Source organism: Heliconius melpomene, chromosome 19 (genome assembly GCF_056956725.1).
Source record: "Heliconius melpomene rosina isolate 202511_hmr_F chromosome 19, ASM5695672v1, whole genome shotgun sequence".
Taxonomy (NCBI): domain Eukaryota; kingdom Metazoa; phylum Arthropoda; class Insecta; order Lepidoptera; family Nymphalidae; genus Heliconius; species Heliconius melpomene.
The window spans coordinates 6034209-6062206 of record NC_140407.1 but is presented as its reverse complement, the minus strand read 5'-3'; the positions used below and the strand labels follow the sequence as shown (position 1 = coordinate 6062206).

Here is a 27998-nt window from a genome sequence, read left to right as displayed (position 1 = left end):
TAAAATTAAAAAAAGAAAATAAAATAAATATTTTTTATTTGTGACTTTAATCAATACTTTAAAATACTGTAAAAAAATAACTTACAAAAAAATCATTAAAAAAAATAGTTTATATAGAAAAATTAGACAATAATAAATTTTAAGTATTTTAACATGGACGGATAACTATTTTTACGCTTAGTAATAAAATTAATATACAAAATAATAAACTGACTTCAAATATCTGCCACATTTGAATATAACAATGATTCGTTATTACATATTGTTTAATTGTCATTTACATATTAAAAAATTAAAAAGAGCAATTTAATTGTACTTTAATTAAAACTAATATACAGCATGTTTTAAATTAATCATTATCATTATAATTCATTGTGTATTTTTTATATATAAATATATTTTAAAAAACAAAAAATTACAATATATATGGTGTTATAAATTTAGTCCTTGATATGTTGTGTATTGCGTACAGAGCAGATAAAAACACTGGCTGCGACTCCCACTTGATGTGTGGTAGTGGAGGGCTGTTTTTTTAAAAACGGTTAAATTTTTAAATAAAATAAAAAAATACAACATTATTTGTCACCAGACGATAAAAAATAAACATTTTTTTAAAACGTCTTATAAGCACAGAAAAAAGATTTTTTGTCAAAGAAAAGAAAAGAAATATTTTTTTTGTCATAGTACATAGTATATAATAATAGTAATTGTGAAATAGTTAACTTCTTCTGTTTGATTTTTTCCTTTATCATGATGATATATAACTAATTGTATAATCTCAATTTATATTAAAAAAAAAGAAAGTTCCTAAAAAAGCAACAATTATTCAAGTAAAAGCCTACAAAAATACAATTAAGTCTACCATTAGTACTGGCAATTGCATTAACGACATTATTAAGCTGCGTTTTGTAACATTTACTATTTTAACAATAACATATTATACATATTAAATTACATAAACACCAAAAACATACCCAAATCATCAAAATAGACTACACCATAATATTATTATTTTTACAGTAATATTCTACAAATTACATTAACGATACTTTTTGCAATAATTATACATAAAAAATGAAAATCTAAATGTATTATTACATAATCGCTTTACTTATTAAAATGTATGATATATAAATTGAAATTAAAAGTATATAAAACATTTGTTAAAATATCGATACCAAATATAAATTAAAAAATTATAATGGATATTAGTTTTTAGCTATTATTAATTTCTTATATTTATACAGCATGTTCAATAATAAGTAAATCACGAAAAATATCTACTTATTTATTACAAGTCTAAAATACATAAAATAAATATTCTTACTATTGTTCTTACAGAGAATATTCTCGAAGTTTGTCCACAACAAGTTTCTTGTTCTTTTTCAACCAGTCAATGTTTATTCGAGCATTTTCAATGCCTTGAGATATTGCTAATTTCGATTCAGTGAGGTATTTTGCGTTTTTCTCTTTCCAATCTAGGAACTAAAAAGAAAAGAAAAGTGAGAAATTGTTTTTTAACTTCATAGCATAGGGAATGCAGAGAGAACGCAGTCCCGACTTTCTGCCCAACTGAATTGTGTACCAATTTAATAGATAAAACAGTCTCATTAGCTTACCTCATTAAGTTCCTTGTCTGTTGTAAATTGACTTAATAATGCCTTTATTATTCCACCGATACGTCTATCCTGACCGCGGAATCTGAAACATACATATATAAATATAAAAAATATAGAATAATTACCTATATGTCAAATATTGTAGAGCAAAAAAATACTTCCTTAAAAAATATATTTGGCTCATAACTCAAAAAATAACAATAGATTTTTTATCATCTCGTTGGTTTATATCAATATTAAATGGGAGTGGAGCCCACGTTGTGTTATGATTCGCTTGGGAGTCGTTTGTTAGCCTATAATTAGTACATTATAAATATTTATGTATCTTTAGTAATAAAATTGATTGAGATCGTCTTTTCGTCACATAATGCTCAAAAGTAGGGGAGAGGGCGGTGGATGCAAAATATAATAAATCTTACACTACTCAGTATAGGATTAACTTATAGGCAATTTCACTCTGGTTTCCGAATATAGTAGATCAGGTAGAAGGAGAGAGGAGGAGACCGTAGAAGAGGCCTAGTGTTAAGACAACACTTTGCGCGCTTTGTCTTTTTACTAGAATGAAGAAATGAAAATAATTCATACCCCGGAGTAAAAACCAAACTCACAACTGTATTACTGCGCTACGATATCTTCAATTTATTATAATATTAATAACTTCAAGTCCAACTCACGCATTATAAATATCGTCAATCCTGTTATAAATGAAGTCCCTTGCGACGTAGTACCCGACGCTGGAGCGCGCGACGGACGCGAGCACGCTGCCCGCATCCTGGCGGCGCACCTCTGACCCCTCCGTCACCGTCCACTCTAGGTATCTGGGGATCAACCCAGCGTTACAGTCACACATTGACAATAATTAGCACTATATGAAAGATTAAACAACCATCTATAAACAAATTAACACGTAAATGCATTTTTCTAAATAAATTAACACGTAAATGCATTTTTCAATTCTAAACACAATCCTTCCTTCCATCCTTAGTAGGTGTAAATATGTTGTCTGTACAATAAATTTTAAATATGAGCAAAACTTTTAATAGGACTACAGTTCGATCCTCACAGGATATGTGTATATAAACAATATATGAATATAATTATACTCACTGCGCCAATATCCACACATCCCTGGAACATGCCAAGGCATATAACAATACATCTCTCGCTGCCGCCACGTTAGAGGCGCGTCGCCTTGCGAGGGCGAAGCGCCATTCTTTTACTCCACCGCGACGGAGCGCCACGCAGTAGGTGGCACGACGAAGGTCCAAGGGAATACTGGAAGGAAATTAATTATGTTTATATGACTACAAGTGTCAAACGTGGCTAAATGTGGAATATCAACAGAGTACAGAGTTCTTGGCGGGCTAGATTCCCATTTTTGAGGTATTGCGTGTTAAGTGGCGAAACACAAAGCCTCGCTTTACCTTGTTAGCAGAGTGAAGAAATGAAAATACTAATAAATATTAATAATTTACTTCTCCGCGTGGGAATCGAATCGTCAACCCGTTAACAGTCACATGCTTGTGACACTGCGCCACAACGGAAAAATATTCTTGTTTCTATCAATATTAAGCTTTGAATAGCCTAAAAAAAGGACTCACGGGTTATTGACATCGGGGTTATCTGTATCCATCCACTGCTGGAACAGCTGCATGGCGTTCTCTTCACAATTAGGTACCTTCATGCTGCAAGCCCAAGAGCTGGTCAAACCCTGTAACATACACAAATAAAAGTCAGAGCTTATTTAACTCCAAGCTGTATGCCGCACATAGCAATGTGGCAGAGGAAAAGGCACCACCCACCTGCATTTTAACACTATTTAAGTCGTCGCCATTAACGATCCTCTTAACTGACAGTCCTCCAGCCCTCTCGTACGCGTTAGTAATCAATCTTCTCATGTATTTCTGGAAAGCTCCAAATTCTGGTGTCCTTTTTAGAACATTCTCGATCTTTCCTAAGGCACTGAGTCCAGTACTGAGGGGTGAGTATTCGGTTTCCCGACGGAGATAGCTTGCCAGTCTGAAAGTAATAGGAGGTGAGTGATAGTTGTAGGTTCAGCTTACATTTGAGTTGTTTTGATTTTGGGTAGTGTTGTTTCTTGTTCAAGTGTTATAAGATAGAGATATATTTTTAACTTCACGCTGTATCTGGGAACCTAGTGTTAAAACACTCCGTTCCCATTAAGACACTTTTCACCGTTCCACACTTTCCGCCGAATGGTGTAGGCATTGTGTGTTAAATGCCGGAACCGGACGTCGTGATTTGCATTTTATCTCACATATTAATATTCCGGCACCTTATTAGTGCGAGAAATTCTTAAAATTATCAAATATTTACTACATAAAAATTATATAGGTAAAGAAACTCACTCCAAGGTGATAGCATAGTCTAATTGATTATTCCACGCTAGAGCAAATGCATCAGTCAAGAGCTGAACCCGCCCCTGTGTCGGTACAGTACGATATTTCTCACTTGTCAACGTGTTGCTAAGGAGTTTCCAGTTTCGTGAATCGTAGTTTACTCGATATGGGGCTGAAATAAAAAAAATGTTTAAAAAATTTGATTATTCGGATATTATGGTTGCAAATTTTTGGTTGCATTGATTTAGGAGATTTTTTTTTTCTGTACTCCAAGGGACGGTAGACTTGACTATTTGACATTATTTTGACATTAACAAGCCAACTCGATACCACCGCGCGATCTTATGATAAATGGTATTGAAAGACAGACATACGGACAACAAAGTGATTCTAGAAGGCTTCCAATTTTTTTTATTTGAGGTACGGAACCCTAAAAAAATTTACAATTTTATAAAAAACATAGAAAATAAATATTATATATACAGATACAAAACAAAACATCAATCACAATATGAAACAAGAAATACATTTATTCTAAATCACCCTTTATAAAAATTATATACTCACCAATCATATTATAGTTAAGCAGAACCCATTCATCAGGTTTCGAGCCGTGCTCGAACTTGTGTTCATTCACAACGCCCTCCTTATCACTCAACCACTGTACGCTGTTATCAGCTGTGTCCTCATTCTGACAGAGAACACTGAGAGGCACCCACCAGGAGGAGGATGAGCGAGTTGACGAGCCGAGAGATAGGTATCTTTTCTAAATTAAATTCAAATTTAAATTTCTTTAGAACAACTTATAAAATCTGTGAAACATTTACTCGTAAATAGAAATATTTTCCAGTTAGTACTATGTTCTGATCTATATTAAATGAAATTGATCAAAAAAATCCCAACTATTGAACAAAACAAGAAAAAGAAATAAAATAAACGAAAAAATCAAACCTGCGACAACGTCAACGATTTATCTGTGTAATCCCTAGTGACAGTAATCAACGGATATCCGGTCTGCTTGGTCCATGTGTCCATCACTTGTTTGACAGTGACGTCTCTGCTGAGACCGCCATGTTGGCGGTTGACAGCTGTCAGTTCCGACCACAGATCATCTTGTTCCGCATTGGAGTACGAATATTTTGTTAGGTAGCTGAAATTATGTTATTATTTGTGATATAGAATTAAATTTCTGTAGATTAAAATAAACAGCCTCTCTGGTTTTAATTGACTATGTAATTAATATTCAATTCGGTCAAAACATTCCGTCAAAATTCTCTAAAAGGGATGTTACAAAAAACACTGACTCAATATATATTACTATAAAGGCTATATTTTGCTGTAATGCTTGAAATTAACAGAAAATTGAAACCTAAATATAACATGTTAATTTTAAGTACGTCCCCATACTTACTTGTGCAAGGCCTTCCTAAATACATCTTCTCCGAGGAACATTATCATCATACGTATGAGGGTCGCGCCTTTACGATAGGAGATCGTGTCGAATATCTCGGATATACGCTTTGGATCGTCTAAAGGTACTGAAACCTGAAAGGAATTACAACTTTTAAAAGAACTTCTAAAATTTTTTTACTAACACATAAAAACAAAACCAAAAACAATTACTGGATGCGAAGACTCCAGGGCATCTAACGCCAACACAGACAATGTGTGATCCACAGCATTATTAATTTCGACATTCCATTCAGGCTCGACGGCAGCCATTCCTACGGACGCCATGAAGGTTGCGAAACCTTCGTTCAACCATAGATCCGACCACCATTTCATGGTGACCAAGTTGCCGAACCATTGGTGGGCTAGTTCGTGGGCTACGACCTGGAGAAAAAAGAAATAAAATTACTGTTAATACTTAAGAGGAAATAATAAGATATTATTATTACTATTTAAATATCAAAAAAATAGAAATTTGAAATATTGACCTTATATAATACTAGCGGGCGCGCGCAGCTTCGCGTGCTTATTTAGGGGTGAATTCTAATAAACCATGAAACATGTGTTCAATTAAATATTTTTAAGAGTCTAAATTTCAAGTTTTTTATAAAAAACGGCAGGGATTTAAACATTTTTCCATGCAAACTTTTAACCCCTTATTTGCACCCTTAGGGGGTAAATTCTAGAAAACCATGAAACATGTTCAATTAAATATTTTTAAGAGTCTAAATTTCAAATTTTATAACAATCGGTGCCGATTTAATTTTTTTTCCATACAAACTTTTAACCCCTATTTCACCCCTTTAGGGTTAAAATTTTTCAAAATCCCTTCTTAGTGGATGTCCACATTACAAAAGCCAACATCTGTCCAAATTTCACTTTTCTATCATCAGCAGTTACGGCTGTGCGTGCGTCTTACCAGTCCAGTCAGTGAGGACAAGTCCTTTTATATATATAGACTAGCGGACGCGCGCAACTTCGCTAGCTTATTTAGGGGTGAATTCTAATAAACCACGAAACATGTGTTCAATGAAAGATTTTTAAGAGTCTAAATTTCAAATTTTATAAAAATCGGTGGCGACTTAAAGATTTTTCCATACAAACTTTCAACCCCTTATAAGCACCCTTAGGGGGTGAATTCTAGAAAACCATGAAACACATGTTCAATTAAATATTTTTAAGAGCTTAAATTTAAAATTTTATAAAAATCGGTGGCGATTTAATTTTTTTTCCATACAAACTTTTAACCCCTATTTCACCCTTTAAGGATTAAATTTTTTTAAAATCCCTTCTTAGTGGATGAATGATGATGATGATGATGATGAAAGTAAACATCTGTCCAAATTCCACGTTTCTACGCACAGCAGTTACGGCTGTGCGTGCGTCTTACCTCAGTCAGTGAGGACAAGTCCTTTTATATATATAGATTACTAGCGACCCCCTTGCGGCTTCGCCCGCTTTTACTACTGGATTATTCATATAATGTATGTTTGCAAAGCACTTAAGATAATGTGAAAATTAATTAAACCCTAATGCAATCCGCATTTTCGTAGTTTCAATAAGGATTTTCCAATTGTTTTACACAGCAAGGATTTTTTAGTAGGTACCGTAATTTTAAATCTGTACTACTAATCTTTTCAAGTACTTATTAAAATATATTTAAATGACTATTTTTAGATAGTTAAATGACTATTTTTAAACAGAAAAAATTATGAACAAAAGCCTACCTACTAATAACTACTACAAAAAATATGAAACCAAATATATCGCGCTGAAATAATACATTCAACTCCAATTATTCAATACGTGCAAACGCATCTAAATCTTCGTTGCTATGCCTCTATAGCGGGCGGGTTTTTTTTTCGAGCTTGTGGTTAATGCTGAAGAGGGTATTCTGTCCCTGATGAAAAGCAAGCACTACGTGGCTGCCTGTGAGGAAAATTAAATAGAATGCATTGGCCGGGAATCGAACCCGGGCCGCCCGCGTGGCAGGCGAGCATTCTACCACTGAACCACCGATGACTGCTCATGACGCGCTTGTATAAGCAAAACGTCGCGGGGCGCGTTTCGCAGCAAGGATGTTTTGATATTGTATCAACTTCTAAAGTACTTATTAAAAAACAGTAAAAGACAGTTTTGATCTACATTAAATGGCCATCGTAACTAATATACTTATTTATATGCACAGCTGATGAGTCAACGGCGTGATGTGTCAACAATTAAATGCGTTTTTCTCTAAAACTATTCGCAATTTCGAAATAGAGTAAAAAGCAAATTTTATCTTCGTTTAACGTAGAAAATTAATAAAGTATTTTAAAGGATAAGGATTAATACCATTATGGAAAAATATCCCTCACAATAAAAAATATATTGAAATTACTATTTTTAGACAGAAATATGATCACTAAACGTTATCCTTAAAAGATAAAAATATGCTGTCGCGGACTTTTTTGTAGATCTTATTAAGAGGAACAATACTCCAGTACATTATTTTCATGTAGTACTTACCATTAAAGCAGCGCATGCGCGAAAGTGTCTCAACGGGTAGGACTTTAGACACATTTATCGTATTTATGTTAATTTACATAAGAATGTACAAATAATAAACTATATATAAACCTTCCCTGAGAAATACTCGACCTAATGATGAAAACCGCATAAAAATCCGTTGGGTGGTTTAGAAGAAGAAGAGTTAGAAAGTTCAGACAGACACGAAAAGCGACTTTGTTTTATAAGATATAGGATTACTTAATAGTATAAAAATATTATAATTATAACTTTTTGTTTCAGCTTTACGCTGTATTCCGCATGTTACAGGATAGGCTGAGGGCGCCTAGTGAAAGAAATGAAAATATTCAATATATCATTCCTGGAATGGGAATCGAACCCACAACCTGCGTTTACAGTCACACTCTTGTGCCCCTGTGCTACGACTAGTCTCAAGATTTATTATCGTTATTACCTACGTATAAAAATATAATTCTTAAAGGAATCAAGTCTTTACCTCAGCAACTCTCTCCTTATTCAAAAACGATGATTCCTTCTTATCATACAACAAAGCGGTTTCTCTATACGTTATCAGTCCCCAGTTCTCCATGGCTCCCGCTGCAAAGTCGGGGATAGCTAACATATCCTGTTTCGGCAGGGGGAAGGACACGTTGAACCATTTCTCGAAATGTGATAGCACTTTTGGACCTATTTGGGCTGCGTAGGATGTCTGGAATATGAAATTGTTGTATAAATAAATTACAAATATTCCAAAAAAATTTTCCATTTTTGAATTTGAAATATCAAAGTAATATAAAAGCAAACTAACATTATTCTCATTTCTTATGAACACAAACATACCTGATCGATAGCGTCACTTCTGGCCCAAATTTTGAACTTTGTTTTAGATAATTCTGCAGGACTATCCACATAGGAGAACGTAGAAACAACGTAGGCGACGAGGTAAGTAGACATTGGGACGGATTTGTAGAACTGATCCGATACAAATGATGATTGTTCCTTTCTGTAATAAGTATGTTTAGAAATAATATAAATAAAGTATGCTGTGAGTTACCATTTAGGGTAAGAGTATTTAAATTGTTTTCAATTTCTCGCCCTGGTAAGACAACGTGCAGTGAAGTTCCGCCACTCATAATGTTTCAAAAATTGGACAAAAAGTGTCTGTTTAATTTTCCATTCATTGTAATAATTTGTCAAAAGAAAAGGATCGAATCAAAAATAAGAAGAAGAAAGCACAAAACATTTTATATAAACGTTATCTATTATAAGTCTATAATACAAATTTGAAGCCAGTCGTTCAATATTTCATTCCACTCGATTAGATCCCCACTTGAGGGATTTCATATTTTAATATTTGATATATTAATTTTCTCGCACTGATAACAAGGCAAAGCGCGGCTCCGGAGTTCAGCGGAAAATGAGCAACGGAAATGTCTTTATGGGTACGGAGAGTATTAACACTTGGTTCCCAGGTTCCCTCTGCCTTCCCTGTTATATGCGGGATATAGTGTGAAGCTAAAAAATATGTAAATAATAATAAACAAAACTTACTGAAACTTCTTCCCAATTGTTTCCCACGACCAAAAATCTTCCATGGCGCTGTAAAATTAATTAAAAAAATAAAAATACAAAACGACTCTATAACACAATTTTAAACAAACTTATAAGTAAAATATAATATTTAATTTAATTTAAAGAAAAATATATTAAATAAGTATACTAGAGAAGGTATTTTTTTATAAAATTAATATTATTAGCTTTTGCTCGGTGTATTTAGAAGTTATATATTAATACTAGCGGACCCGGACGCGGCTACGCCTGCTTGAAATATAAGAATATAATTTCTATAGAAATATAATTTCAATTTCATCTAGATGAAATGCTAAAAGTGACTATTATATTTATTTTCATAAGGATGAATATCAAAATGACGTGGTAACGAACGCGGTCGCGTAGCGACGACGGTTGTTATTAACATGGCAGAATAAATTGCATGTCAAATTAGAAAGTACTTTAAAATATATTAGTATATATGTGTAATGTAATATTATATAGCCTATAGCACTTCTGAAGAATGCAGCTTTCATACAAAACAAAAACAAAGTAAATCGGACCAGTAGATCCAGAGATCTTAGCGTTCAAACAAACAAACAAACAAACAAACAAACAAACAAACAAACAAACAAACAAACAAACAAACAAACAAACAAACAAACTCTTCCGCTTTATTATATTAGTATAGAAGTATAGATTATTTTTGTCTAGGCTTGTTCATTACCCAAATAAAAAGAAATAAATGAATACTAACTTATTATTACTAGAAGACTGCAGTGGCATGTTGGATACAGCGGTATATTCTTTTTGATGCGCGATGTTGATGGTAAAGGTGGCCTTATAGATGGGCTCGTCGAAGCATGGGAATGCTTTGCGGGCTGATATGGCCTCAAATTGAGTCGATATGAGGTACCTGGAAAGAGATCAAAATATATTTTTGGAAAGAAACCTACAGTCAAATTACCTACTCCCTTCTTCGATATCAGTAGGTATTCCATAATTAAATTCATTTTGTTTGGATTAGTATAATTATTTAAGATTATACCTAATCCATACAGAGGCCGTTTTGGTGCAGTAGCATTCGGAGGAATCAAATATTTAATATTTTCGTTTCTTCGGTCTGGTAACAGGGCAAATCACGACGTTGAGTACTGCCACTCAACACTCAATGTCTCCAGAATTCGGTTCACCATGTGCAAGGCAGCCTCGGGTCCTACGATGGCGCCTTATGTTTTAAAAATATAAAAAAAAAATAACCAATACTCACTCAGTGTTCTTACTGGCATTATCAGTGTACGTGCTGATGTAAGCGCCATCGAGTCCTCTCACCAAGTTACCATAAAACGGTATAGTTAGTGTATAATTCTCATTTTCCTTTAACTCCTCACTCAGAGAGATAATTAAGAAATTGACTGTATCATTCGTTTTGATGTCATTAACTTTAGGCGGCCCACTTTGGCCGACTATGGTCACTTTGTCTGTGGATATTGAAAAGTCTTGGGCGTGTAGAACTATCTGTTGCGTGTTTTTCTTTGCTGTTATCTGGAATGAAATTTACGAAAATATTTTAAATATTTTAAGGATTTTAAAGGCTAGTCATGACGCTGGGAGAGAACTGTGTGACTAAACGCGACAGATTACGGATTCGATTCCTACTTTAGGAAATTATTATTTAATATTCTCATTTCTTCGTTCTGGTTACGAAGTTTGCCTCGGGCGGCGTTGAATTTCGCCAGTCAACACACAATGCCTCCAGAATTCGGCGGAGAGTGGGGAACGAAAGTGCATTTTAATGACATTTCTATCCATCCGCTTCTGGATACTTTTACTTTTCGACCAAACAAAATTGTTTGTTAAAAAACTCGAACCCGCGCCCCTTGTAATTCGTCCATTTACATGTGAATATATAACATAAATACAATCTATCTATAGCAATATTATAACATTTACAAGTTGGTTTGGTTGAACACGCTAATCTCAGGAAGTATACTGGTATAGGGAAGGCCAAAGCCCATCGTTAATAATTTCGATGAAACCTAACTGCCGTTAAAGTTACCTTGGGGACTTATAACATACCATACCATACCATACCGTACCATAAGGTCATAAACAACTGTTAGTTACTTCTATTTGCCCTTTTTGACCAAGGGGGTGAAAGTAAAGAGCTTAATGAAATACATGTCTTTAATTTCAGAAAAGTATATATACCGAATAATCATTTCAAATGGGCTTTCAACCCACAACTATCGCGTGCTAACAAAATATCAATAAAATATATTGAAATCAACGATAAATATAAACGAAGCACTCGAGATAAAAATTTAATATTCATTAATTAATTCAGTCGTTGACTTATCTGAATTCACTGTTATGATAATGCCCATTATAAATGAAAATAATATAATAATAGTCATACACACTTATTATTAATTATTATTAAAGCATCGGGACGCAGTGGGGTAACTTCTGTATGTAAAAATAATAATTGTGGGTTCCATCTCAGCTCGAGAATCTGGATTATTTTCATTTCCCCACTTTTCTAAGACAGAATTAAGACAGAGCGCGGCGTTTGCTGTTCAATTTTAAATTTTAAAGTATGTTCTCTCTGCCTACCCTACTATATCCAGAATACGGGATACAGCGTGAAACAAAGCAAAAAAAAACTCTACCTCACATGGGTATAGAATTCATGGGTATTTTGCTGTATTTATCAATTACCTATATATTATTTTATTGTAGAAGTAATATAAGTAATAGATTTAACCTTTAAACGTAATGGCTATTACAGTATTAAAATGCATTTCTGTTTAAAATAAAATACCTTAAGGTAATATATGTTTAAAAAAATAAATTAAGTTTAGCTATTAATCGAATATAAAAAAGAGCAAAAAAAAACTTTCAAAAGCTCAACTTGCATGTTATATGCATATTAAGTTCTTTTCATTCTACAAAAATTATACGTCACACCACTTTACACTGACAACTCGAATTGTTTCTTTTTTTTTTTAAGATAATATTTCTTTCGAAATGCTTATTTATGCGGTATCCTTTTGTAAGTCTATATTTACGGCTATTGGGAAAGTTCAACGATCTTGTGGCGTAAGATTAGTCGAAAAAAAAATGGGTGTATCGAAAACAAATATGTAAATTTATTTAAAAGAGTTTCACGTTATAGCATATAGTAAGGTATGCAAATATGAATACAAAATACAGTTCGTTCCCAACGCACCTAATTTTTTAAGACATAACGTGTTGAGTGGCAGAACTTGACGCCGAGCTTTGTCTTGTTATCAGAGCGGAAAAAAAAAATACTCATTCTCCCGAGTGGGAGTCGAACCCACAACCGTCGTGATTATATCTTGATAACATCAAAGACATACTTACTTTATATTACAGATAATATCAACACATTTTAAATAATAAAATAATTGTAATCAAAATCCTAACTTTTTACCTAACATTGCCCAACTGGTATCGTATTTAGGACATTTTCCATTCTTTAAACTTTTTATTGGCTGACTCGTTATCGATTGCATACACAATAATACAAAAAATGATGTTTTTCTTATAATCTGTATCGCAACACTACGTGTTTTGGGTCGGCAACGTGGAGGCGTATTGTATTAAAATACAATACAATAAATACAATAATGCATTACAATATGTCCAAACTGGGTTATGAATAAGCGTGATTAATTTTCTATTTTTAGAGGTTAAGAAACTTTGAAGTCACAAAAATGAACTCCTGCGCAGTCAAAACAAGTTTCTATTTATTCCCTAATATGATGGTTATAATATATTCTATAGATTTTCTTAAATTTACTCATATAATTTTAGGGGTAATAAACCACTAATCCCAACTATCGAGAACATGTAAGCTAATATACTTTTTATAATAAAACTTTCCAGCTTTACGATTAATGGCAATGTTTGAACTTATTAGCCTTATTAGCTTTTACACTACAGCGCCACCGCCCTGGCGGAACTCGGAGCCGCAATTTATCCTATCAGAGAGGAGAAATGAAAATAATTTATTTCCCGAGTGAGAATCGAATCTACAACTATCGTGCAGTCAGCCAGTACAGTCAGTCAGTAGTGCAGTCGCTTTACCACTGCGCCACAATGTTCTTTTATAATTTTTAATAAACTTATCTATGGTTTATTTCGATAACAGTACAGTATAGAATTTGTTAGTAAGCAACCTTCTTATAGTTTTTGATGGAAAACGGGAAGAGGAGAAATTCGCCTTTGCCCCTCTATATTTATAAATATTATACGGCCTTTCTGGGGAAAGCTGTGAAGTGTGGATGACTTTGATTTTAAGATTTTTCTTACTTTTGATTATTTTCTTCGTTCAGAAAGTCTAATTTCAGGGCGGCCATAACTCGTCCGTCTCGACTGTATTGTACACCTGACACACTTCTCATAAGTTGCAATTATAGAAAAAATGCACGTGTCATATAGAAAACCTTCGCAGTAGCATTGCCTCGCCTTCGAGCGCTATGTGAATAATAAATATACACTGACCTCTATATACGACGTAGTTCATAAATTACAAGACGCCTTGGCCATATTGGCGCAGTGGAACAATGTCCAAGTGTTGAAGAGGGTTGCGGGTTCGATTTCACTCACGTTTTTATAGCAAAACGTAATATCCCGAAAAGTGGAGAACGGAGTGTCTTAACATTAGGTTCCCCTAACCCTACTATGCGGGGAAAAAGCGCCAAGCAGCTTTCATAAAAGATTTTAAATGTTGTTGTTCCCAAAATAGATGGAAAGTTGAGTGTAATTTCAATAAACATACCTAGAAAAATGTTTTTTCTAGGAAAGTCAATCGTCAAAAATCTAGTAATTTATTATTCTAAATAATGTGACTCTAAATTTAAATGATGGTTGTGGTTCCCCGCTCTGGCAAAGCTGCTTAGTTTAAAAAAATATATTTAGGTGTTGAGTTTCGCTATTCAATACGCAATGTTTCCAGAATCCTTCGGAAAGTGGGGAAAGGGAGTATCTTAACCCTAGATTTCCAATTTCCCTCTGCCTTCTGATTGGATTCTGCGTGAAGCCAAAGAAAATGATTTCTGTTACCGTTGACAGTAGAAAAAAAAGACAAGAACCGTCACTAAACACTATGACACAAATAGAACTATGAAATTATGAAACTATGGAATAGAAATTTTAAAAACATACATTTAAAATAAATACATGAAAGAAAATGAGATCGCGTTCAGGTCAGTAGGTTACAATGCGTACGTTTAGAATTAAATGCATATTGCACGCTATGTAAAGAGCCTACTTACATATAATATATCTATATCTATACTAATATTAAAAAGTTGAATAGTTAGTTTGGTTGTGTGCTCTAATCTCGGTAAAACTACTGGTTCAAATTGGAAAATTCTTTTTGTGATGGATAGTCTGTCTATCTATCGAGGACGGGCTTTGGAGGCTATCATTAAAATAAAAAAAGTAATACTAATGTATTTAAAACTTTCGTCCATATTACGTACTTCCTTTTACTTTGAAAAACATTATATTGTCATTATGTTTCGCTTTTACAGTTTACCAATATTAAGTATTTATTTTTAATCGTTCATCGATAACGTAAACATCGATTCAGTTCAGTAAAATTGTTTTTTATCTAAATTACAGTCTTTGTTGTAAAATGAGGGTATTTAATAACGTCTGTATGGAGCTAGCTGCTACACATCGGTTTTTATACTAGGTACATTTTTTTAAAATCCTACTAATATTATAGAAAGGATGTTTCTTTCAATTTCACGGAAAAACTACCGATTCAATTTAGATGAAACTTTACAGTAATATGTCTTATATAACAGAATAACACATATCTAAACGTTTGTGTAAAGGTTTTGTATAATTTGTCTATGATATAAATCGCTAGTGATACATAAGTTAAATAATTTTATTAAAATACTATCTTTTTTTGTAGAGTCACGCTGTAATCCGCATATAGCAGAGTATTCCGTTCCCCACCCTTTGCACAATTTACAAGGCATTGAGTTGAGTGGCGGAACCTAACGCCGCACTTTGAATTGTTAGCAGAGCTGGGAAATAAAAATATTATAAGCCTATAGACATAGTCTCTATTCTAAAGTACCTACGCTTAATAAAATTTTGAATTTACTTTCATCGTATATCTAATTTATATTAGTAATTGTAAATTACCTCTAACATAAAAAAATACATTTTCAAATGACAATAAAGACGTCACTTCTGGCTAATTACATGCGTTATGTTGTGCTGTAAAATAAATACAATACATACTTAAGAAGATATTAATTTAAATATTGTAAATTTTATTGAAATTGCCGCATTCACAAGCAATGATGACGTAAGAAATTAGTCAATGATTTCCACAATTTCCGCATGTAGCAGATTGGATTCAGGGAACCTTAGTGCTCAGATTTCTTCCTCACACACAGCCCAATTTTCGATACATTGCTTGTTGAGTGGCGGTATTAAACGCCGCGGTTTGTCTAACAAATAATAATATAGGTATAAATAAATGTAAATAAATATTTCATTTCCTCGAGTGGGGATCGAACTCACCACCCGACGCGTGTACAGTCAGACATTTGTGCCTCTGGGCCATGACTGGCCTCATCTCATTCACTTTATACTGGTAATATATTCAATTCGGTCTGAAACTTATTCTATTTGGCTGCCTTATTTCTGATGTCATTTTAGATTTTTTTAGCAAAAATACGAGTATGTTTTTTTGAGTCATATGACATTAAGACAAAATAAATACCAGTTCCATTCATCGGTTGTTTCGCAAACTTAGATCCGCTAACTTACACCACTAGATAGATAATTAATTCAAATTTCAAATTCTATTTAGATAATATAACACATCTACCTAAACAGATTTAATTAAATTAAAAAGTTTGTTTGGTTAAAGCCGCTAATCTCGGGAATTAGTGATTTCTATTGAAAATTTATTTTTGCCTTAAATAGTCCAATTATTGAGACAGGCAATGGAAATTATAGGGTATAAAACATCACGTTAATCGTTCCGATATAGCCCATTGGACCTGCGGTCAGAGATACGTCGGGCATTTAGAATGTGTCATGTGTCATCACTACTCTTTAATTATTTCCATTTGGCCAAGGAGATGAAGCCGCAGTCAAAAACTTTTTTTTTTTTTTTTTTATGGTAAAAGGACTAGTTATTAATATAAAACTTGTTCCTGAGTAACTGACACACAACGCACAGACGAAACTACTGGATTGAGAAAGTCGAAATTTATCATGTAAGTACGTAAGTTAAGGAAGGAACTCAACGGACGAAGAAAAGAACGGAGAAAATGAAAATGATTCATTGGTCTGAATAGGAATCGAATCCACAACCGTATATCAGGTGGAACTATTACTTAGATGTCTTATAACCTTAGCCGTCATATCAAAATAATTTCTGCTTCACACTGATAACATAAAACACGTCACGGTTGCTAGTAGGTACAAATTGCTTATAGTTTAAATTAAAAATTTACAATGTTATTCCCATATTTATTGTCATAAAAATATTGGAATTCAATATAGAAAACAATTTAAATGAAGGACGTTTCTAATTCGTGTGTTTTTACTACTTTAGAAAACTTATATTGAAACGTATTTGAACCCGCTCCTATGTCAATATTAAATGGAATTCCTAATTAATGGAATCTATCCTGCGGTTAACCTATTTCAGATTCTTAGATTGTTTTATTGTTGTTGTAAATAAAAAACAACAAAGGCAAAGAATATACACACAGACAAACTTTAATATTCAAAACATAAATATAGAAGTACCTATATAATTGAACAAAACACATATTATCAACTCGTTAAAAAAATAAAATTTATAAAAACTTACCAAAATATCAGCAACTCCAAAGAAACTGAAGTTGCTAGCAGGATCTATATCATATGCCAGTCTCAGGTCATAGTGAGAGGGGGCCACGTCGCCGGGCAGCAGGTACTGGGCGCTGAGCTGGACTGCTGCCAGCAGGATGAAGGCGGCGTGCCATCCCATTGTGATATCTAGGAATAAAGGATTTGTTAGGAAATGTTTGATAAAAAGATACTTTAGGGTATAATAGTGAAAAGAAAACGGGGAAATTGTCGAGTCGCAGAAGGAATGTAAACGCGGCGGTTGTGGGTTCGATCCCACTCGACGAAATGATTTTTTTCTCTTCGCTCTGGTAACAAGACAATGAACGGCGATAAGTTTCGACACTCAACACGCAATGTCTCGAAAATTCAGCGGAAAGTCGAGATTGTCTTAACAATAACTTGTATGTGCGTACGGGGGAAAATGCTGATGAAAAAAAAAGAGATGATTGATTGATGAACTTTTATTTCGGACTGAAATGGAAAATAGAATTAGAATATTCAGATTTTTTCCGAAAAAATCTAACAATAATTAATTATCACCAACCCGATAGGCAAAAAGCAGAATTCCGATACTCAATAGTTAAATAAAAAAAATAAAACTGAGTGGACACCAAAAAAACTAAATTATATATTACTATGCTTTTTAAAAAGCTATTTTTAACCTTAATTAATAATAAAATAATACACATAAAAATGCGTAATTAAAAATATAAATCCCTGTTTTCCATTACAATAAATTTATAAATAAAGTAAATTATAATATAAAATATAAATAAATAAAATACTTTTTCGATTTCCAGAGCACACCTAACTACAAACACTGACACCTCTGAAGCAACTGACGCAAATGTCGACCGATACTAAGCTAACATATATGTATATATTTATTCACTTATGAATATATGCAAAGTATTCACATTAATTTCATAAACGGGTCATATACTATGTTCATTTAATAATCGATTCAATTATGTCATACTTACGTACAATTTCTAAATTGTTTGTTTTATTTTTTTTAGCATCAACTGTATTCTGCAAAAGCAGGTTAAACGAGAAGGAGGGAGGGTTGGTTCTTTCGCTTTTTTGCCAAAGCGAGAAAATGAAAATAATTAATTTCTCCAAGTAGAAATCGAACCAACAATGGTCGCGTTTATAAAATTAAAAGCTGTTCCAGCGCTACAATGGTCTCGAAATGGAATTGAAAGAATCTATTGGTACATTATTTAATTCTCTACATTCTATTGACATGTAGATAAGTAAAGAACGGATTAACAGTAACTTTTTGTAATTTCCCTCTGTGTCTCGCATATAGCAGGATAGTCAGAGAGTACCTGGGAACCTAGTGATAAGACACTCCGTTCCCATTAAATGTCTTAACACTAAGTTGGAACTAAATATTACACGAAACTGAATATTAGGTAGCGTAACCGCCTCAAAGTTTCTATATATTTTGAACGTATTACGTAGACCAGCTATCTATGGCGCAACTGAGATATGTTTGACTGAACGCGAAAATTGTTTATGTTATACTCTAGAAATTAATATTAATTATTTTTCTTTGTTTTCTAATCTGAAAAGACTAATCGGTTAAATGATAACCTCCTTTTCTTACAGAAGTCGGTTAAAAATAGACAAACAAACGTTTGTACAATCAAAGTATTACATGTTAATGAATAGATATGACACTGACCCAATATTTTCTTAATTTCATTATGCACCCGCACCATATTCTATGCTGATGAGAATTTTAACTATTTGTCTCACTATATCTGTATAGTAGGCTCAACGAATCGTGATTGCCCAGAAATAAACTGTAAAAATGCGTAGAAGTTAAGAAATTCTAACTTCAGGGCGGCCACAATTCCTTGACCATACTCACAATAGGGCCATCCAAGGCCAGGCCTTGACCTTCCAATATGGTGAATTCGAACGAAAATTTCACATGAGCAGCTAAGCCCTCAATAGTTAAAAAGGGTTGGTTAATTTGGAATTGAAGAAAATATGTAGGTAAGTTTTCCCAGATTGTTTTTCCGTACGTACGTATTTTTGACAAATATAATTATTGTGAGTTGTAATGAATAGGGCAAGATCAATATTTAGACGGTTAACTGACTGTCTAACTGTAAGCGTGACGGTTGTAGTTTCAATCCACACATCTCCAATTATTGTTACCTATATTTAAATTAATTTCATCTCTTTGCTCTGGTGGAAAGGCGTCCTCGATAAATCGACTATTCAGCATAAAAATATTTTTTAGTTCAAGCCGCTAGTTCCTGAGATTAGAGCGTTTAACCAAACAAAGAGTTTGGCTTTGCAATATTAGTATAACAGTATAGATTATGTGGTAAGCAGGGGAACTTAACACCGCCAACTCAATAATATTTTAAATATAAAAAATTACACCAAATAAAAATCAAATCCATGACCATCGAGTAGGTACACTAAGACATTTTCCAATTATTTCGCTATAATGTGATTAAAGTGTTTATTGATTCATTAATAACACTATTTATTAACAAATAATTATTTATCTCACACACGAGTTAATTTAGAATAGTAATATGGTAATAATTTTAATTATCTATTTAATATCTATATTATAATAGCTACAGATAAATTATTTTAATTATCTATTACCTATTACCTATAGCTATCTATAGGTAAATTGTACTTTTTCACTATGCATACGTCCATTACGCGTTTTACATTCTTGGTGACCGTGAGTAGTAATATGTAAGTGGCGTCATAGAATTTATTTATATGGCTTTGTATTGATTTTAAGTTTGAATGTGGGGGGAAAATAGAAACAAAAATACATAAATATATAAATTACTAGTGGACCCGAACGCGGCTACGCCCCCGCTTGAACTATGCGAATATTTATTAAATATATTTATGAAATTATTTTCAGCTTTCAATAGAGAGATGCGTTAAGCAAGCTCATTTTGGGTGACGTTTTCTAACAACGAACTTTGCAAATCGTTGCTTAGCAACGGACGGTTGTTATTAACATGGCGGAATATATTGCATGTCAAATTAATAAATATTTTAATATATTGGTATACATCGAAAATATTACAAATATGAGAAAAAAAAGTATCCTATGTTCATCCCGAGATCCTCAAGTATCTCTATGTGATTACTATTTTATCACAATTTAATTAGCGGTTTGTCCCTGATCGCGTAAAAGACAGACAGACAGACAGACAGAGTTACTTTCGAATTTATAATATAGGTATGGATGAATTAAATGCCTATACAATTAATTATAAACACATTTTCCTTTGTCCCGCCATTGACCCGCTTTTCGTAAATTATTCTCCACACTTTAAGAACTCTTTGTAAATATATTTTTTTAATTAAGCTAACCAACAATTCCAAAGATATATAATATAATAGATAATAGTCGCAGAAGGTTAAAGATGTTAAAAATAAAAAAAAAATTAAATAGCCATAGAGCCCAGTTTAATAAACAATATGCAATAGTCATTCGCACTTTGCAAAACCTTCTGCCTTTATATCTATATATTATATATATAATAATGATTGCGTAAGACAAACCATCCAAGTCAATGGCTCGCGGCCTTTCGAGTAAGTTGCCTTGGCACGGGAAATTATTACTTTTATGCGTTTAATTCTTAAGTAGTAAGTACACTGGGGTCGTTTACTAATAAATATATACTTTTAATACAGTTAGTATTTAATTTCTATTAGCTTAACTTCGGAAGGAACCTAGTGTTAAGTCTTTTTGTTCTCTTCTTTTGAATTGCTGAATTTTAAGCTGTACCTAACCCTTTTTTACCTACTTGAGTTACCTATTTGAGTTACCTTGGAATATGTCATACATTACTTTTAGTTATTTCGCTTAACTCACTGTCCCTAACAAGTAACAACAAATGAGGATAATAAACAGTGATTCATTTTATATTTATATTTCATGTTTATTTTTCCTTATTTTTAAAAGCTTTGTAGTTTATATGTCAAGAGTTACTAGCTTTTATTCATATAAAAATTAGGCGTGCCAAGGTAACTTTTATATTTATTTTTTTATTTCTTTTTCAACTTGTAACAGGGTAGACAGATGGAGCCTAGTGTTAAGAGGTATAAGAAACACGACAGGTTCGATTCCCATTCGAGAAATTGAAATATTTAATATTTTCATTTCTTCGCTCTAGTATCCAAGCAAAGCTCGGCATTGAGTGCTCCAAAACCACAATACATCTCCAATCCACAAATCCACTATCCAGAATTTGGTGGAAAGTGGGGAACGAAAGTGTCTTAACACTAGATTCCCACGTTCCCTCTGCTTACCGTACTATATGTGGCTACAGCGTGAGGCTAAAAATATATATAGTAAGTTTTAGGTATCCTTTTACGGCGAGTTGTTATGGGAATCCCCGCGCCGATTCATAACATCGAAAAAAATATTCGTATTTAAAATACGATACGATACGAATACGATAATGTCGATATTTATTTAACATTGATAAGTTACATTTTTATTATATTAATATTGAATAATGTAAAGATTGTTGTTAAAAGTCATAAATTGTTGGAACTAACGTAAAGAATTGAGTTTAGTTGAATTTACAATTAGTAAAATTAATTTAATACCATTCATTTGAGTTGATTTTCATTTCCTCGTTCTGTAACAACGCAAAGCGTGGCGTTGAATTCCGCCACTCAACACGCAATACCTCAATAATTTGGCGGAAATTGGGAAATGAACTATCTTAACACTAGGTTCCATGCATTGCAACGCATTAAATAAAATATTAACATACTTTTATAATATTTTTTATTATTGTAAGTACGTGTTAAGGCATTTAATTGCAAAACAAGAATGGAATAATGTAACACTAAATTCTCAAACGAAAAGAGTATTATTAAAAAGATTTATTCATAGATATCTTGTATTTTATTATTTTAGAGGAAATGAATTTTAAAAACAAAAAAAACACCCCTTAAAATGTGTTTCTTAAAATAATATTTAAAAGAATCTACTTTACTTATATTATGTAAATTCTACTTCCTTTTTTACTATTGCACAATCACAATTACCTACCTGATACAAATGTTGCTTCAAATAAAGCACTAAAACTCCACTTTCTCTTCGAACATTTTGCACAATATTTTGCTTGTAAAAAGCGTAAATAGATAATCCAGTTGGTCGTTGTACTTGTAAGCACATGTTTTCAATATTGACAGGTAATTTAAGACATGACTTTGTTTTTTTTTATTATATTATAATAGCTTCAAATTCTAGTATTTTTCGGGCTTACATTTTTTCACAGCCTAATTTTCGAAACTTTGTATGTTGAGTATCGGCTCTCAACGCCGCACTTCATCTTAAATTCGATCTCTGTGGATTTACATAATACATATTTTGTTTTGAACCTATAACCATCGCATGAAGTAATACATTTTTAAATTTCGCCAAGCTGATGTCATAATACAATTCATATATTTTATATAGCTATGACATAATAAACACGAAAATAGCAATTTTTTTTAAATAAAAAATTTGCAAAGGTTACGTAACAAACAGGCTTTAAAAATTTCGTTCGTTTAAAACCCAACCCAACTGCTTAAGATACATATGTTTTTTTATATAAAAATGATTGCTTTGTCAATATAATCGTTATTAGAATTTACAAGTAAACTAAATATAATTTAGCAACATAGGTAATTTAGAGTCAGTTACAAGAGCCTTCTGAGCCTACGGTTTCACCTGATGTCAACGTCACAAAAAAATTGCCCGAACATATATACCTTTGTATAAAGGTACAGGCATTCCCTTAAACGGGAATCGAACTCAATATCGTCGTGACTCGTGTTTACTATCAAATGTTTTCCCAATGTGTCATCGTGGTGTTTGACGATATAATTATATTCTTTTAATTATTTGTTCAACTATACTATTCAAGAGCTTTATTGGTTGATATATTGTACATCTTAGAGCGTTATTATTACTTCATCTTATAAAAGTGACCATGGATAATGGTGAAATGCATAACCGTTACAGTTATTTAAAACAATTCAGTTTTGTATACCTCTTTTATTTTATTTAATTAAGAATTTTGTTTAATTTAAGCAATGAAGAAGAAATTATATATACCTATATATTTATAATTATCATCGCTTCACGCTGCATCGAGCATGGCAAGGCAGAGTGAGCTTGTTGAGATATTACGCCGGCCGTTGTCTTATTACCACAGCGAGGAAATTAGGTAAAGGTAATTGATTTCCCCGAGTGGCAATTGAATACACAACCGTCGCGTTAGAGACCGAGACTCTATCATATGAATATTTCTATTGCCTCAAGCTTCTCGGTTTTTAAAAAACCTGGTCATTTTAAAGCTTGCGTGGGGACACAGGTCCAACACGTAGAGGCCTCCCTTAGACAATATAAGAATGTTTTATTGTAACGCATTAACCGAGTTCCATCTCTGAGCAACCGCATAACGCGTCGTGGCTTTTGAGATGGTACGGAAAATATTGAAAACTACGTTGAGACTATGAAATAGTACCTATATATCCACGAACCTGAATCCTTTACAGGAGAAAATGGAATTTATCCACCTTTGGCTTCGGAACGCAAGAGCTACATGTAGCTCCACCATTTTTACTTACCATTTTCTCCTGTAAAGGATTCAGGTTCGTGGGATTGTCAACAATTCGCTACAGGCTGCCCTGCTGGTACTTTATTATTATTATAATCAACCACAATTGGGTAGTTCTAAATTAAGTTAATTCAAAATGAATTCAAAATGAATAACATTTTAAATTATTACCAAAATATGATCAAGACTAGTTCTCTCATAAATAAAACACATTCGTCTATAAGCAATATCTATTATGACATTACAATAACATACACGGACAAAAATACTGTTAGAAATGAGTTCAACGAACGTTACAATAGTTTTAGTTTAAAACTCGATATATGTTGTTGTTTTTTTTTTAAATATGTCCAATATTTCATATTGGATCATATAGGTCCTATATTAAATACTTTTTTTACTATTTGACTATTTATATATCGTTTGTTAATATATTATACTAAATCAATTGAGCTGTTTCAAGCTAAATTATTTATATCTAATTAGTATGTCCTCATCCATATCATCTATAATTACATATTTTTTTAGAAATTATAGGAAGCCTTCGTGGGACTGCAAATAACTGTGAACGCGATGGTCAAAGGTTCAATTCTCACTCGGGTCGGGGTGAATAAATGTTTTCATTTTAAATTGGTATAGCATATTGTAACAAGAAGTGCGGTTTAGTCTTCGGCCACTCAACACTAGGTTCCCTCTGCCTACATTGCTACATAGGATAAGGCGTGAAGCTAATGTCTTAAAATAATATTTAATTATTTATATAGGTGTAGACTATTTAAGCCAAGCTACGTTTAAATCATATTATGATATTGAACTTGCCGTCGAGTCACGATCCACTTTCGTAATAGAAACGTTACTGACACAACCAGTCTGAATGCGAATTTCAAATTATATTATTATAGCCCTCTAGGCACTGTAACGGTGGGTTTATGGTAGCAGTCGTGGATTCGATTACTAAATGTATTATTGTTTTTAAAAAATGTTGAAGTGGGACAGGGTAGCACTTAGGGATGCTAGATGGCCGGGAAACCTGGGAGCGTCCTGGAATTTTGCATGCTGTCCCGTGTAAAGTAATATCACTCTGCTTTCCCGAAATCAACATATATCTCTTAAAGGCGTTGCTTTAGATTCGCGTTTGTATTATAAGTAACTAGCGACCCCCTTGCGGCTTCGCCCGCTTTTACTACTGGATTATTCATATAATGTATGTTTGCAAAGCACTTAAGATAATGTGAAAATTAATTAAACACTAATGAAACCCGCATTTTTGTAGTTTCAATAAGTATTTTTCAATTGTTTTACACAGCAAGGATTTTTTAGTAGGTACCGTAATTTTAAATCTGTGCTACTAATCTTTTCAAGTAGTTATTAAAATATATTTAAATGACTATTTTTAGATAGTTAAATGACTATTTTTAAACGGAAGAAATTATAAACAAAAGCCTACCTACTAATAACTACTACAAAAAATATATCGCGCTGAAATAATACATTCAACTCTAATTATCCTATACGTGCAAACGCATCTAAATCTTCGTTGCTATAAAGGCAGGCGGGTTTTTTTTTGCTTGTGGTTAATGCTGAAGAGGGTATTCTGTTCCTGATGAAAAGCAAGCACTACGTGGCTGCCTGTGAGGAAAATTAAATAGAATGCATCGGCCGGGAATCAAACACGGGCCGCCCGCTTGGCAGGCGAGCATTCTACCACTAAACCACCGATGCGTGTAAGGCAGGCGGGCGCGGCGGACGCATGGCGAGTGGCGAGCCGTTTCGCAGCAAGGATTTTTTGATATTGTAACAACTTCTAAAGTACTTATTAAAATGAAAAACAATAAAAGACAGTTTTGATCTTCATTAAATGGCCAACGTAACTAATATACTTATTTATTGAGAGTAAGGGATAAGTAAAACTTGAGTCGATACTGCTGAAGTATCAACGACATGATGTGTCAACAATTAAATGCGTTTTTCTCTTAAACTATTCGCAATTTCGAAATTGTGTAAAAGCAAATTTTATCTTCGTTTAACGTAGAAAATTAATAAAGTATTTTAAAGGATAAGGATTAATACCATTATGGAAAAATATCCCTCACAATAAAAAATATATTGAAATTATTATTTTTAGACAGAAATATGATCACTACACGTTATCCTTAAAAGATAAAAATATGCTCTCGCGGACTTTTTTGTAGATCTCATTGAGAGGAACAATACTCCAGTACATTTTTTTCATGTAGTACTCACCATTAAAGCAGCGCATGCGCGAGAGTGTCTCAACGGGTAGGACTTTAGACACATTTATCGTATTTATGTTAATTTACATAAGAATGTACAAATAATAAACTATATATAAACCTTCCCTGAGAAATACTGGACCTAATGGTGAAAACCGCATAAAAATCCGTTGGGTGGTTTAGAAGAAGAAGAGTTAGAAAGTTCAGACAGACACGAAAAGCGACTTTGTTTTATAAGATATAGGACAAGACTGAAAGGAAAGATTAGCTTTCGGATATATTCCACTGCACTGCACTGCACTATTTTTGATATCGTTTCTTGTGGACTATCGGAATTGAATGTCGCTCTTACAAGTTAAAAGACTGGAGACATCAAAATGATATAAATAAAAATAGTTACCCGAGCGAGAATCGAATCCACAACTATCACATTTAATGTTAGACCGTTACCAATATTACTATATATAATCTAATTTAATTTTACAACTAGATACTAATACACGTAATATGTGAAAGTAAAAACTAACACATTCAGTGGGTAATATTGTTATAAAATATTTACAATCATTTAAGAAGACCGCCCTGTTTAGTGAATTAAGTGGTAATTACTTAACTCTTTTTATACAAGTTTTATTTGAATACATTGTTACTTATAGATTAATCAAAATTCGATACACTTTTAATGAGATAGGTCTGTATCTATAATCCACTCTCAACTCTGATGTCTATCTTGAGATATGGTTTTAATAATCCATTTATGAATACGGCACCACAAGATCGTCCTCAAGATCGATCTCAGACTTGAGAACGGTTTATAAATACGGGCCTAAATTAATGATTTTACTCAAGTATAGTTGCGTTGTCGATGATTGTAGCTTCGATTCTGGAGAATGATTCTATTTACATTACAATTAACTCAAATAAAAATACCACACAACTTTAAAATCTGTACAAAAAGAAAAATGGAGACCTAAATACAATTTTTTTTTCTTGTATTTTATAATAATTATCTTTAAATGTATTTTTACTAAAATTTCTCTTAAAATATTTTAATAATTTTACCTAATTTATATTAAGATTATATTTTTCAAATTATATAATTCTTCATAACGCTCTTGCTACTGTACAAATATAAATCTTACGTATATGTATATTATAAGTTTAATAATAAATTTTCTAAGTTTGCATTTCTAATATTAACAAAAACATTGATCTCTTCTGTTCATGTAGCTTTAAAGATAATGTAGGGTAGACATACAAAATATAAACATTCACTCTAAAATCTTTTGAACCGCAATACGTTAGTAGTAAATTAAGAATAGATATAAATTATATTTTAAATTATATTTTGCTTTTAAAAAAAAGATGGCAAAGTCACGGAAAAGTTTTCAAGTTTCTTATTATGAACGTGATGGTTGTACATTCAAATCCTATTCGAGGAAATATATAATTATATTTAAATGCATTTCACTTATACCAGTCCGATCATACAAAACGCGGTTCTGCACTCCTTACAAGAAATAATAAAAGTAGACAACAGAGTGTCTTAAAATCTCTTTTTACTCCACAAAATAAAAAAACAAACTAATTTTAAGTTACGTATTATATTAAAGCTAAGCTCACCTTTCGGCGGCACGTGCTCCTCCAACGAAAGACCAACACCGACTGGCAAGCGCAATTACTTTATGTAATGTAATAGTCATACCTTATTGAGAGTTGTACGATATGCCGTTTACATTGTAATATGACGGT

At 32.7% G+C, this 27998-nt stretch overlaps 1 protein-coding gene across 2 annotated transcripts; it reads right to left on the bottom strand.

Moving 5' to 3' along the window:
- Positions 1-19: 19 nt before the first annotated feature.
- Positions 20-27922, bottom strand: LOC146528499 (aminopeptidase N-like). Of its 2 annotated transcripts, none has more exons than XM_085203193.1 (18): positions 27870-27922; positions 17370-17536; positions 10758-11032; positions 10245-10403; positions 9488-9535; positions 8777-8939; positions 8433-8645; positions 5603-5812; positions 5391-5524; positions 4931-5129; positions 4547-4745; positions 3989-4151; positions 3422-3638; positions 3221-3330; positions 2727-2894; positions 2294-2437; positions 1620-1701; positions 20-1485 (listed from the first exon to the last, which is right to left on the bottom strand). In XM_085203193.1, the coding sequence occupies exons 2-18, from the start codon at positions 17526-17528 to the stop codon at positions 1336-1338; spliced, it is 2793 nt and encodes a 930-aa protein (XP_085059319.1). In that variant the 5' UTR covers positions 17529-17536; positions 27870-27922; the 3' UTR covers positions 20-1335. The 2 variants fall into 2 exon arrangements, with proteins under 2 accessions (XP_085059319.1, XP_085059320.1); XM_085203194.1 differs by lacking the exon at positions 27870-27922 and adding an exon at positions 18175-18244.
- Between the last annotated feature and the right edge of the window lie 76 nt (positions 27923-27998).

Excerpts from the sequence above, each read along its gene's own strand:
- LOC146528499 (XM_085203193.1), bottom strand. The coding sequence starts at position 17,528 with ATGGGATGGCACGCCGCCTTCATCCTGCTGGCAGCAGTCCAGCTCAGC. Across the intron at positions 9,536-10,244 it reads CAGTCTTCTAGTAATAATAA|CGCCATGGAAGATTTTTGGT; the intron begins GTTAGTATTCAT and ends TTAATTTTACAG. Across the intron at positions 5,813-8,432 it reads ATAAGGAGAGAGTTGCTGAG|GTCGTAGCCCACGAACTAGC; the intron begins GTAAAGACTTGA and ends TTTTTTCTCCAG.